At 36.1% G+C, this 14,532-nt stretch overlaps 1 protein-coding gene across 1 annotated transcript in view; it reads left to right on the plus strand.

Moving 5' to 3' along the window:
• The window catches only part of LAMA2 (laminin subunit alpha 2), a 613,971-nt gene that overhangs the window by 428,279 nt on the left and 171,160 nt on the right, over positions 1-14,532 (plus strand). The window contains exons 30-31 of the mRNA XM_049652971.1: positions 4,586-4,710; positions 11,201-11,287. Of these exons, the coding sequence (XP_049508928.1) occupies positions 4,586-4,710; positions 11,201-11,287 (212 nt within the window). The remainder of the gene's footprint in view (positions 1-4,585; positions 4,711-11,200; positions 11,288-14,532) is intronic.

A 14,532-nucleotide genomic window follows, 5' to 3' on the forward strand; every position in this document is an offset into this window, starting at 1 on the left:
ACAGCACAGCAATGCCTATGAAATAGGGCAACGCATAATATCACTCTTGAGAATATAATTAACCTCTTATTAGCCATCTAATATAGAAAATTTTCCTAAAGATTAATGTCTATACAAGAGAAAAATTATGTCCACTGTTTCAAAGCAGACAGAAGAGTCATATGAAATGTCTATGTCGAAAAGTTTCAAAAACAGCATCATGATTTATGTGTTGTTTTTGTGGACCTAACCAGAACATTTGATTTTATCAACCAAGTTTAGTATGTCAGCAACCCTGTGAAGGATTGACTGTCCAGAGAAGGTAAAGATATTTTCTTGATCTGTATACAGAGTTGTAGGTATAATAGCAGCAACTATATTTTTGAATCTCTGTATTTCTAACAATGATCAACATTATCTGTGTTTTGAGCCAATTATTAATGTTATATTAGGTTACATAAAATAATTCAGTATGTAGTCAGTTTATTTTTACAAAAGCAAAGTGTGGATAATTGTTCAAGATCCTATGTATTTTGTGGCACATGTTTATTTCAACAACCGTAAAATATGTTCTTAAAACATTCCCCCAGTTAATTCTTATTTACCATTTGACACCTTGCTGAATGATTTAGACTGTAATTGATAGATAATTATTTTATCTTCAAACCATTTTCTCTTTCCGTGCTGCTCTTAAAAATGGAATGGATAGTTTATTGTTAAATTGCTGGTTTCTTTGAATGGCTGAATAGAAGACGATCATGGTAGTTTTCCAACAAATCCTAATACAAAATATGCGACAAAGCATCTAGCTCTGCTAACCACATTTCTATGAAGTCATCAGGCTTGAAACTTGGCCTTTTTCATCAAGGAGACTGGCCAGTTTCATCTATACTTCCTATAATGTGCACTCATTCATGCAGTCATTCAAAATAGTCATCAAATGTCTACCATGTTTTAATCATTGTGTTGAACTAGAAGGAGCAGTCAGCCCTGACTTCAGACATAAGGGAATGTTTATCAGAGAAAGCAACATTTAAAATGAGAGCTGAAATGAATGGTTGCTAGCCAGGTGAGAAGATGGAAAAACATTCCTTAACAAGGGATTTGCATATAAGAAGTCCCAAAGGAAAGAGAGAGCATGGCATAATTTGAGAATTTCAGATGGTCCTAAATGATTTTAGCATAGCATACAAAGGTTGCAGTGGCTGGAGGTAGGGCTGGAGGTAAACAGATGGTAAAGGTCTTTCTTGCCACGATAGAGAGTTTTAAATTCATCCTGAGGATAATGGAGAACTAACAGAGGCTTTCCAGCAAGGGAATGGCATGGATTGATAAATTCTGTAGGATGACCACTCTGATTGCGGTGTGGGGTAATCACTGGGTAAAAAAATTTAGAAGCAGTATCTTTAGCTAAATTCCGTCCTAGTAAACCAGGTAAAAGATGAGAGCAGCCAAATAAAAATAGTAGCAACAAGGAAGTAAAGAAGCAGAGAGTAATAGAATCATGGAACATGATGATCAAACAGGCTCTCTGGAATGAGAGAGGCCTCTAGATTCCTGGCCTGGGTAATTAAGCAGATGATCGTGACTCCAGATGAAATGGGCAATTAGCCCGTTTAAAGAGAGATGAGCTTAATTTTTGACATTCAAATTGAAGGTGCTTTTGTGTTATGTAATAAGATCTATCCAGGGAACATTTGGAAATGTAAACCCAAAATTCATTAGAGATATCTTTCTAGGCTGAATATATACAATTTAAAGGTTTTGGCAAAGAGATGATAACTAAAGTCATAGTAATGGATGAAATCACCAAGGTAGAATGTGTAGGGAAAAGAAGACAAAAGAGAGATGAGAATCTTTAGAATCAAGGACCAATCTTATTAAACAGAAAGGGAAAAAAAGTCCATGAAACAGTAGCCGTAGAGTTAGGAGAAAAACCAGCAGACTAGACCATTAAAGAAACCATAGAAAGAGAATAGTTCAAAGAGTGGCCAGAAATATTAGCTGCTGCAGAAAATTCATGTATCATGAGGACCTATTATTGTCAGTAAATTTTGACTTATCAGCAAAAATCTTATGAGTGAGCCTGGAGTTACAATAATCAGAATTTTTTTTTAATCAGGGAGAGTTAAAGAGGATAAGGAAATAGAAATCAGGAATGGAAACAATGCTTTTAAAATGTATAGGGGTGCCTGGGTGGCTCAGTTGGTCAAGCCTCTGACTCTTGGTTTCAGCTCAGGTCATAGTCTCACAAGTCATGGGTTTGAGCCCTGCCATCAGGCTCTGTGCTGACAGTATGGAGACTGCTTGGGATTCTCTCTCTCTCCCTCTCTGTCTGTCTCTGTCTCTCTGCCCCTCCCCCACTTGCACTTGGACTCTCTCTCTCTCACTCTCAAAATACATAAATAAACTTTAAATAAATACAATAAAATGCTTATCAGAGATAGTCTCTAGCCTCCAAAGACTAGAGGCCCCAGAGATATTTTTGAGCTAGGAAAGTCTTGGAACAACATCAAATGCTAATGAGAAAAATGAGCAAAAAAAAAAAAAAAAGAAAAAAAGAAAAAAGAAAAAGAAAAAAATGCAGAGGCTGGAAAAAACAGAAGGCAGGAAAGTAAGAAATCCAGTTTAGGATGAGAGTAGCTTTAGACAAAGGACAAAACACTACTTCCCATGGACAGCAATAAATTTTAAAGGGATGGAAAGTAGTACAGGACTGATGCCAAGTCTTTCACAGGAAGCTGAGAGAACACTCAAGTGAGTTCCTTTTCTCTGAAAATCTGGAGTTATCATCTTCTGAGAGGTGGAGAATTGGAGTATTTGAGATTCGTATCCTATTATGTAAGAAACTGGACCCATTTTACATTGTTATTAAATGCATCTATAAGTGGCATAATGTGTTTTCAAATGTAACCCCCAGCTGTAACAACCAAAACAAACAATGGCCTAAAATTCATCATGGTGACATTGTGATTTCACCCTAGGGAATAGCAGAAACTCTGAAAAAAAGAGTCTATAGAAGTTCTAAAAAAGTTTTCCATGGCAATGTCTATAGAGGAAGTGACTTCAATTACTGTTTCTTGTAAGTGACCACACATACCATACCAAATATTTTCTGGTCATTAGAAGACACATGAAAAATAAATATGTGCTTCTTGATTGACTGAATAGAGCCAAGAGCCAAGCATATGAGATCTCGGCCAAGTTCAATATGGAGCCCACAGGTGTCTCTGTGACTCCAGCTAAGTTGGTCAGATCAGTTCACTAACATATACAGCTGTTACTGACCATTTTTGCTTCTCAACTTTTATTTTGATATTGTTTGTAAGACATCATTCTTCTGGTCAAGCTAAAATGCAGCTCCTTATTCCTCCTATTTTCTCCTTTTTCTCAACTCCCGAAGTCAAATATCACGTTTCCACTAAACAGCATTCAATATTGCATTCCTGCTGCCATGTTTCTTATTTGCCACTTTTAAATTATCTTCCCAAAGTAGAAATAAATTAGTATAGGTTTGGATGTTATTTTACCTTTTTCCCTCACTTGATTTCTCTCAGTGCCTGGGATGTAGCTCTTTCTAAGTCCTTATTGCATGAATGATTGCAGTGCGTTAAATAATTCTACTTTATGAGAATTTTAATTACAAAGCTGCATACTATTCTGAAACTATTCTCATTTCCTTATGGAAATGTCTTAAAGCATATTACTCGAATGCCTCTTATTATGCAAGCATGAAAAATAAAATATTGACCTGAGATTCCTGGTTTCAGATTGGGTCCTCCCTATTTATAAAGAATTATTAACATTTGGCAAGAATTAGATGAATAACATTCTTAGGAGAGTAACTAGGCTGACCTTTTTTCTTTAATTTTTTTTCTATTGTTGCATCTTAAGGCATTTATGCTTTCTACCTTGGTTTAGTTTTAGAAAGTCCACTGACAGGCATGCGCCAAGTTCCCAGGATTTTTAGTACTTTTCTAGCACCTTGTAGAGAAGACACATAAATGGCCAGATGATATAATAAATTTTAGAAATTTGTGAGGTATGTTCCCCAGATTATAATAAGAGAAAAATTTTTTTCCAGAGATTGATGTAGGAAAAAGAGAGAAGAAATTCTTATTGTCAGTATAGCTACAACAGCCTGATACTAGTTTCTCTTACGAAAGAACATCTTTAAAAATATATATATTAAGGAGGCACCTGGGTGGCTCAGTCGGTTAAGCGTCCAGCTTCAGCTCTGGTCATGATCTTGAGGTCCGTGAGTTTGAGCCCTGTGTCAGGCTCTGTGCTAACAGCTCAGAGCCTGGAGCCTGCTTTAGATTCTATGTCTCCCTCTCTGTCTTCCCCTCCCCTGTTCATGCTCTGTCTCTCTCTGTCTCTCAAAAATGAATAAATGTTAAAAAAATTAAATATATATATATATATATATATATACACACATATACACACCCACACATATATCAAGAACTCTTTCAATGGTGTGTGTGTGTGTGTGTGTGTGTGTGTGTGTTCACAAGAGCATATGTATTCATAGGTGGGGAGCTGTATGGTAAATTACATTCTACTCTCATTAAATGAAAAACAAACTTTCCCCTTTCCTTTGCAGAATTGTCAACATCACACTGCTGGTGACTTCTGTGAACGATGTACTCTTGGATATTATGGAATTGTCAGGGGATTGCCAAATGACTGTCAGCAATGTGCTTGCCCTCTGATTTCTTCCAGCAACAAGTAAGATTGAGAAACATTACCAGATTTCCCAATCAGTAGCACCATCTGTGTGGCAAACGGGCTTTCTATGATTTCAATTTTTTTTCCATGTAGACAAAATCTCAGTTTAAGATAGAGAATATTTGGGAGGTACCTGGGTGGTTCAGTCGGTTGAGTGTCTAACTTCAGCTCAGGTCATGACCTTATGGTTCGTGAGTTTGAGCCCTGCATCAGGCTCTGTGCTGACAGTTCAGAGCCTGGAGCCTGCTTCAGAATCTGGGTCTCCCTGTCTCTACTCCTCCCCTGCTCATGTGTGTGTTCTCTCTCTCCCTCTCTCTCTCTCTCTCTTTCTCAAAAAACTGAATATAACATTAAAAAAAATTTAAAGGAAGAGAATTTTTGCAAACAGTATAAAAACATGACAAAAGTGAGCACATAGTATTCCATCGTTTATTTTTCCATTAAAACCCTATCCCAAGTAAATATTACTTATTAATTAAAATATAAATACTAATACTGACATAAGTTATGTTAATGACATAAATGATACATGTAGACACATGCATAATTTTATACACTTTTATAAGGATCTTGTATTTGCATGTAGTTCTGCCATAAACTCAGCTATGAAGAAGTGTTTCACTGCAGATCATATCCCTTTTGTGACCCCTTCCACTCATTTTATGTGTTTAATTTGCAATTTGCAGAGAAGTATTAAGAAAATAATTGAAAAAAGTAGTTAAAGGAGGGTGACTTATTTTTATACTCCCAGAATCACAGCCCCTTTCTCTTAAGATGGTCTGAGCTTGGTACCATGGAAACATAGCCATAAGGGGAAACAAAAGCTAGAATATTTTATTTCAGTGCTGTCTGCACATTCTGCATTGGTTTATATATTGATGAAAATCCTTTTTGCAAAGGCTGTCTATATTTTCTGCTAAGTGATTTATAGATTTCAATCTCTACATGGTAGAGCAATGTTTTCTCTAAGAACTTGCTTTTGAAAAGAATGTATGGTGGTTTGTTTAGAATTAGAATCCTGGGCTCCTTATCTTGACTATAGAAGAACCACAAAGCAACTTAGATAAAGAGAGGATTGCCCCTGTGCTGACTCAGTTTTTTCTTCATCGTTGGCTTTATATACATTCTGAAACATTTTCAGGTAAATTGTCTCTCTTCTGCAAGCTCCTCTTTTTTTGTTTAAAAGAATTACAGGTCTTTAGTCAAATGTAAATTTTTAGGTGAGTAGGATATGGATAAGGATAAAACACATTCTTTTTGTTCACCCGAGCACCAATTGGTAGGTGTGTGAAAAATAATATTATTTCTATTTCCCTTTCCCTAATCTCCCTCTGACGACCAGATTTAAACAAAGAGAATGTTATTTATTTTATCGTTCATTAAAATGTGAGCCATTGGATTAGAAAAATTCAGTAATTAATTGATAACTTCTTTGATAACAATCAAGCATAACATGTGTTGAAAAGTCTCACAATAAAATGTGTGCCTTAAGAGAAGTCAAGTTAAATGTAAAGAGAATTCAAAGGCACAAGATACCACACTTGGTTTTGGAAGCTTCAAGAACATATTGGAAGAAGTAGTAGTATTTATAATAGGTCACAAATGGTGGATTGAGAGGTTTTTACTGGTGGAATTAGCAGGAGATTATATTAACAAAAGCTTAGAAAACAGAAAACAAAGACATGTTTAAGAACTAATAAGTAAGAGTTTGGAGCATGGAGTTCAAATAGAATTCATAACTGCAGATGAAAATGAGTGGGAGAATGGAGGCTATATTATAGAAATCCTTGAACACCAGGCTAAGAAATTACTATTCAATTTTCTATATAATGAGGAAACATTGCAGACTTTTAGTTAAAACAAACAAAAAAACGTTAATGCCATCAGCGCTACCCTTTAGAAAGCCTGTTATGAGAGAGCTAAGTAAAATGAATTGAAACAGGAGAAGAAAAAAAGTGAAGAGAGCGATTAATAAGCTACTGCACTAACTTAGCAAAAGATAACTAGAACCTGAAGGTAGGTAATCGTAACGAGAAGGGAAATGAGGGAATGGATGGGATCTTTGTTGAATGCAGTTACAGAACTGATAACTAATTAGATATGAGGGGTTCAGGCCAGGCAAGAGTTGAAGCCAAAGGTTTTGAGCCAGGTTGACCTCAAAAATGGTAGTGCAATTAACTGAAATAGGGAAACCAGGAGAGAGCTACTGCAGAGGAAAGACAATTTATGTTCCAAATAGGTTAACATTGATGTGAAAGATCTGTCCGAATGGAAATATGCAAATAGCTGCAGGAAATAGAAATACGAGAATTGGAAGGGCAGAGGGAAGAGATATGTTAATAACTGAATTAAAATTGGATAAGATTTCCCGGGGTTATGTGACCCAAGGGGGAGCATGTGGAATGAAGGAAAGACAGAATTACCTACATTAGAGAAACCAGAAGGGAAAGCAGAACCAAGACAGGGGGTGCCAGGGAGGCAAGAGAAGTAAGAGCACACTGCAGGGGGCGCCATGAGAGAGAAGAGAAGCAGCTCTCCATGGAGACTGAGTACGTATGGTAGCCACGAACCGTGAGGATCACCGAGGAGTTTTGACAATCCATGGTGGAAACAGATATTATGTTCCAAGGAGATCCGTGTATCTTTAGAAAATGTCAAGAAGGAAAAGAAAGAGTCCTATCTTGATGGGTTCACAGGATCAATAAAAAGGTGTGTTTTCATTGCTGTTCTCTGTGGTTTATGTAATTCAAGCATATTTTTATGGGAAGGATCTTACAAGAATCAGAAAGCTGAAGCAAAGTGGCTAGTTCAGTGACTGTCAAACTTTATTAATTGCAGCCACTGTAAGAAATCATTTTTTTTTTTTACATCAGACCTTGGGACACAAAAAACTTGTGTGTATATAATATATATTTATAAACATATATATCCTATAACTTTTCTCAGTTTTATTCTGCATTTTTAGAAGAAATTTTAGTCAAAACCCACTAACGTGATTTCGTGACCCACTAATATCACTACCTAAAGCTTGGAACGTTAATTAACAAAGCAAAGATCTGTGTATGGTAAGAAGGGAAGTGTTAAAATGCAAAGCAAAGAAACCAGCCAGGGCAAAGAAGAAAGGCACTTCTTCCTGAGATATAAAAGTAGATTCTGAAATATAGATGGAGGACTCTGAGACACCTCTCTTTAATGACCTCCAACTGTGCCCCAAAGAAAAGTAAAGGATGTGGCGTGGTGAGTGGTTACTAACTCACTTCCATGCATTGCATTAGTTTTTCAATATTTCTTACCAAAACAAATATGACAAACTGTCAACCATTGTGACAGTGCAGCGTTGCTGAGGGGTTTTTCACTGCCTGCTTAAGGAAAGGTCAGGTATTTTTTTCAACAGAGTAGAAGGAACTCTCTACCCTCTGCAATCTGACCACCTTTCCAGGTCAATGCCCTCTCCTCCCTTCTACAATGATGCTACATTTGAGTCCCTTGCTCTTTGCCAAACACACCAACAATTTTTGCCAGACAGAGAAAGAAAAAAGTGGTATTGTTTCATGTATAATATGTGGGATTTAAAAAAAGACAATAACTCCTAGAGTGTGGAACAGTGGTTACCAAGGGTTGGGAGGTGTGGGAGAGCTGGTAAAAGTATACGAACTTTCAGTTATAAGATAAATGAGATCTAAGGATCTAACATATAACATAGTAGTGATAGTTGGTAATACTTTATTGTATAATTGAAACTTGCCAAGTAAATAGAACCTGTGTTCTCACTGAAAAAAAAAGTAGATATGTGAGGTGATAGATGTATTAATTAATTTGTACATATATGTATATCCAATCATCACATGCACACTTTAATTACACTACAATTTTTTTTTTTATTTGCCAGTTATACTACAATAAAGCTGAACAAAACACAAGTAGATGTATAATGCAATATCAGACAGTGGAAGTGCTACCAGGGAAAATAAAGCAGCCTCATTGAATTGAGATACTTGCATGGTATTGAGACAGAAAAGGCTGGGGTCCCCTTTTCGATAGGGTGCTCAGTGAAGATCTTCATGAACAAATGAGGCTTGTGCAGAGACTTGAATGAAGTAATGGGGGGAGCCACATGACTCCCTGGAGGAAGAGAAGTCCAGCCAGAAGAAAAAGCAGATACACTGGCCTGGAGACTGGCCCATGCTTGTCAGACAGCAAGGATCCAGGGCAGCTGGAGCAGACTGACTAGTGTTAGGGGAAGGGTGACAAAGGATGAGTCAGGGAAGCTCCGGTAGCTAATGAAATGTCCTAATGGCTAAAAGTCTTCCAATGGCAAGAGGAAGCTTGGAACAGGGTAATGCAGTGATGTTAGCGACGGTAGCAGCAGTTTCAGGTAGAACGTGTGTGGAATGTGAAAGAAAGGAGGTAACATTGACTCCATGGTTTCTGGCAGAACAAATGGAAGCACAGAGTGACCATGGATGAGATGGGGGAGAATTACAGAAAGACCAGTGGTATTTTTTGGAGGGGAAAACTCAGCTTTAGATCTGTTAGTGTAGATGCAAAGGTTTTAAGATGGAATGAGACCATTTAGGGGAGAGAGGACAGGACAGGATAGAAGAAATCTGAAGACTGAACTGGGAGACCCATGAAGAGGTCAAGGACATGATGTATAGGAACCTGCAGCAGAGGAGACTGTTAAAGAACCAATGATGAACATAGAAAAAAGGAGAAGGGGGTGGTACCCGGGAAGCCAATTCATCTCTGTAGTATCCACAAGAACAACATAGACTGGCAAACTCTACATCTTAAAAACCCTAATGAGGCAAATTTGGAATTAGCAAACATAAGGAAATATAAAAGGTAGCCCCCAAGAAAAAAGCACAAGGATTTCAGAGTGACCCCGCAGACAGTGTGAGGATTGAGTGTAGATGAGGGAGTTGGGAGCAGAAAGAATAACTCTAACTTCCAGTAAGTTATGATTCCTACACCCTCCTTCATTAAGTCCTTACACATGATATAGGACTTCATTCAATCCACCATAGTATCATAACTCAAAAAAGTTTATATCAACTATTCAAGGAGAATTATAACATCCTTGCATAGTAATTGAGATAGATATATTACTGTAAATGAATATAATTTAATTATGTTGGCTCTCTAGAGTTTCACTTGAAATGTGTAAAAATTTGTTTCCAAGTATCTATCTATCGGTAGATAGATAGATGATAGATAGATAGATAGATAGATAGATAAGCAGTTTGAAATGTGACATAGGAGTGTGTGTGTGTGTGTGTGTGTGTGTGTGTGTATGTACAGATGCACTCAGCATCAAGCTTTAGCTTGAAGAGCTAAAAGCTTGCCAGAATGTGTCAATTACGTGTTTGTGGATCTATTTTGTGAAGGATAGAGTTTGTGAGTAGTAGATCAATTTGCTCACCTCTTTCGCAAAGGTTAGAGTTTATTACTCATTCATGTACTATTGATTCAGTGTGCTAGAAGATAGTTAAAATAGGGTCCAAATGGCACCTGACCAAAAGGAGTTGTGGCCCTGGTGTATACACCATCTATCTTTTTCAGCATAAACTTCTTTAGTGGACCAAGAAAAAGAATGGAGTTTGCAGCATTACCATTTTGTAACAAATATATATTTTTCCTTCTAAGTTTCCAGTGCACCATGCAGTGTTACCTAGTGGGAATCCTCGACTTATATTTGAAAGAAGTTTGTAACAACCTAAAATGTTAGCGCAGGTTAGTTTTCAAGTCTTGCTAAGTATTTCTTTTGTAGGGTAAGATGATCAGAAACTCTGATAGGCTGTGGTCTACCAGTCAGTAGTGAGAACAGGGCAAATTATATAAGACCTACTTAATAGAAAAGATCATAAAATTATCGGAAATTCTTACTCATTTTCATGTAGAGCACCTTCCCTTCTTACGTTAACTCACATTACTTTGTGTTTAAAATAAACTTAGTTTGAAATCCGTTTGTAAATTAGAAAAGGCACTCTTATTTTAAGTGAAATATTTATTCACACTTTGTGTTCAAAGGCTAGTGGCAATTTAGGTTGAGCTTTCAGAAAAAAAAATTACATGGTTTTAGGACCATTTTTTTTACTTGGAAAATATTCAGTAATATTCTATCAGACAAATGTGCACTAATTCTAGTCATACTTTTCTTTCAATTCATGAGAAATAGGACACTTTTGCTGGATGTTTAATATTTTTATGCTTGTCATAGAATTATTAAAATTTCAAAATGTTTACACAGTGCGAGGCACTGCAAATTCATTGAAAGCCAACCATACTTACTTGTTGACTATTATCGGCATTATTTAGTTGTGACATCCTACTTTTGCATAAAAATTTATATTATAAAATACAGCACTTATAACCACCCCAAGTTAAGTTTCACTCGTCTATATAATGGATAGAATTACTTAAATCTATAAAATAAAAGATTAAAGATTAAAAGATTTTTTACAATCTTTTTTTCCCCTTTCTGGTTCAGTTTCAGCCCTTCTTGTGTCATGGAAGGCCTCGATGATTACCGCTGCACAGCTTGCCCACAAGGATACGAAGGCCAGTACTGTGAACGGTACGAACTGTCATGAAACATAGAGATCATACAGTAACAGATCACAATAGAAAAGTATTCATTATTTTCATAACTTGTTTTCATTTTCCTTAGTAGTTCATACGCCTTCAAAACTATTTTTACTTTTATATCTATACGCTATCTCCGAAGAGAGTTGTTTATTTCCATCTTCGACTTTCTTAAAGTTTCCAAATTATTTCACAATTACATAGTTTAGGTTTTAGTGTATACATATCTACATAGCTATATTTAGTGTACATGTATATTTTGAGTGTGCACATATGTATATATGTGCATATTATCAGTAGTTAATAAAAAGCTAGTTACACATAATTCTCATCTTAATGCACTGGAAAATATTGGCTGAATCTATCTGTGTGCATGTCGCTGTTCTGAGCACTATGGTACTATACCACCAAGTATATACATAACTCAGAATGTAAATGTGTCAAGCATTCTTAATTTGAACACAAACAATAAAGTGTTTGTTATTTGGTGCTCCTTTCCAATGAGCAAACAATATTATTTAAATGCTTCCTCTCACCATATTTTTTTTCCAGGTAATTAACCTACAGTGTAATACTAGTTTTACGTATACAAATTAGTGATCCAGTACTTACATAACAACACCTGTTGCTCATCACAAGTGGCCTCCTTAATCCCCATCACCTATTTAACCCATCCCCTCACCAACCTCCCCTCTGGTTCACCATATTTTTTGTTTACAGAATCTGATAATGTATTTATGTATCTATTAAATTGAATACTGACTGTAATACAAATGGTAAATTAAGAAGCACAATTTCAGACTGTCTAGTTAGGTTGTAATTAGTACCTTCTGGGTCCATATTTTCCATAAGATCAGTATCCTGGATATTGAAGCATATCACTACCACTTTTAGTATGTTTTAGGTATTATCTCTAAAGTAACTAATATTAACTATATTATACACACATGATAGCTTTAGCATTAATTGATAACAATATAAAGTTTTTATCCATGGACATAGTCTAGCTTTACCAACTTAGCTAGGACCCGTTTTTCAGTATCAGAATAGCTTATGGTCTACTTACTTTACACTAAAATTGTGAAGATCAAATGTGTAGAGGATACTGTTGGTGCCCTGCCTACATGCCTACATGGAAACCTCATCTCCCATAAGAGGGGCAAAAATGATTGAGAATTTACCCCACGTTCCTCCAATGTGGGAGTACAAAAGTCCACATGCTTATGCTTATGCTTATAATTACTCCAGGCTTTCCATGGTATTAGGCTAAGACTGGGACATCACCTGAAATCATACCATTGTTTCCTTTCTTTTCCATGTCCTGCTTTACCCACTCCTTTTGCAGGGTTCTTCTAGGAGCACTTCCTTAAATTATCGATCTCTTTACAAACATAAACCAATATTAATTAATTGAATCATCACCCATTTCAAAGTCTTCTTTTGGAGGTGCCTGGTTGGCTCAGTGGGTTGAGCATCCGACTCTTGATTTTGGCTTGGGTCATGATCCCAGGGTTGTGAGATTGAGCCCGGCATTGGACTCTGTGCTGAGCTTAGAGCCTGCTTAAGATTCTCTCTCCCTCCCTCTGCTCCTCTCCCCTGCTCATGCTCTCTCTCTATTACAAAATATATATATATATATGGCACCTATGTGGCTCAGTTGGTTAAGCATCTGACTCATGGTTTTGGCTCAGGTCATGATCTCATAGTTCATGAGCTTGAGCCCCATGTAGGCCTCTGGGCTGACAGTGGAGCCTGAATTGTCTCTCTCCTTCTCTCTCTCTGCCCCTCCCCTGCTCATACTCACTCTCTCTCTCAAAAATAAATAAACTTTAAAATTTTTCAAATTAAAAAATAATAATAATTAAAAAACAAAAGTTTTCTTTTATATAACCAGGAATGGTTGTATTAATAATGGAAATAAGCAGATAACTAAATAATTAAATTTTATAAATTCCGATGAAGTTTCTACAAGGTTGCAAAATATATTTCCAAATAATTCTATATGTAGAAAATCTAAACAGTATCCACTACTATATATATATATATATACACACACACACACATATATGACAATGCATTCACAATGTCTGTGCCAATAGAAATTGATAATTAAAGAATTCAAAGCAATACAAAATCCAAAAATATTTCTATTTGTTTTGGAGATGTGTACAACTTTTGACTATATATATTTGTAATGTCCAAATTTGAATATTTGGTATTCACGGTTAGGGTAATATTCATTTCATGCCCTTGTAAATATGAGTAGGATGATGACTGGAAGCATCCATAGACACAAGGGTATTATCTGCAGTAATTTATGAAAAAAAATGTTCCGTAGTATACTACATTTATAAATTGAAGTTACCACTATCTATGAAAGCAGGTATATAGAAAAGACTGCAAGGGTGCCCTGAAATGACAATTACTATCTTAAGGCAAAGTGATTATAGAAAATTTACTTTTTTAATATCCATTAATGTTTAATCAATAGGAGTTGACAGTTCATATAGTATATAGACGAACAGTGTCGCACACTATCAAAAGCGAATGGCTTGAATTGTTTTTGCAGTCTCAAATGTTGTTACAGCTTTTCATTCTTCATCTCTAACATAAATGATAAAGTTATATTTCCCTGAAAAATTGCTTTTATTCAGCTAAATTAAACCAAAGGTCTTGGTTAAATTTTTATTGTAACTGTCCAAATAAATTTGTTCTGCTTCTGAGAGCTTCTTAAATCATCTGAATCACCTTACGACCTGCCTAAGTTCATCAGCTCAGGTCTAAAATTGCTTACATGTCTTGAATGCTCCTGTAATGTAGAAACCCCTCCCCATGTTTTATCTTTGGTATTTTTGTAATAAACTCTTTGAGCATTTAATCAATCTCAACCTGGTTAGAGTAGAATTCTTACACCTGCAAATGTTAAGAAATCATTTAAGTGGACTCACTTAAATGGTACTTTTATGGAGTGTTTATAATCTTACATTGGAAATAAAATAACAATTAAAACTACAAATGTATAAAAACCTACTTATAGATAACTTTGTTTGTTTTGCCTTTTCTAACCAGCAGAGGATAAATTAACACTCACAATCAACTGTGCAAATTTCCACACTCCCAGGCTACTGAAGATAGTTCTGGATTATCTGCCTAATGTTCATAATTTTTGGCTTCAACCTCCTCCTGTCTCTCAACTTCCTCTCATGCTTGTCTCTGGAACAAAAACTCTGGGTGTTG

The sequence above is a fragment of the Panthera uncia genome, assembly GCF_023721935.1.
Source record: "Panthera uncia isolate 11264 chromosome B2 unlocalized genomic scaffold, Puncia_PCG_1.0 HiC_scaffold_24, whole genome shotgun sequence".
Classification (NCBI taxonomy): domain Eukaryota; kingdom Metazoa; phylum Chordata; class Mammalia; order Carnivora; family Felidae; genus Panthera; species Panthera uncia.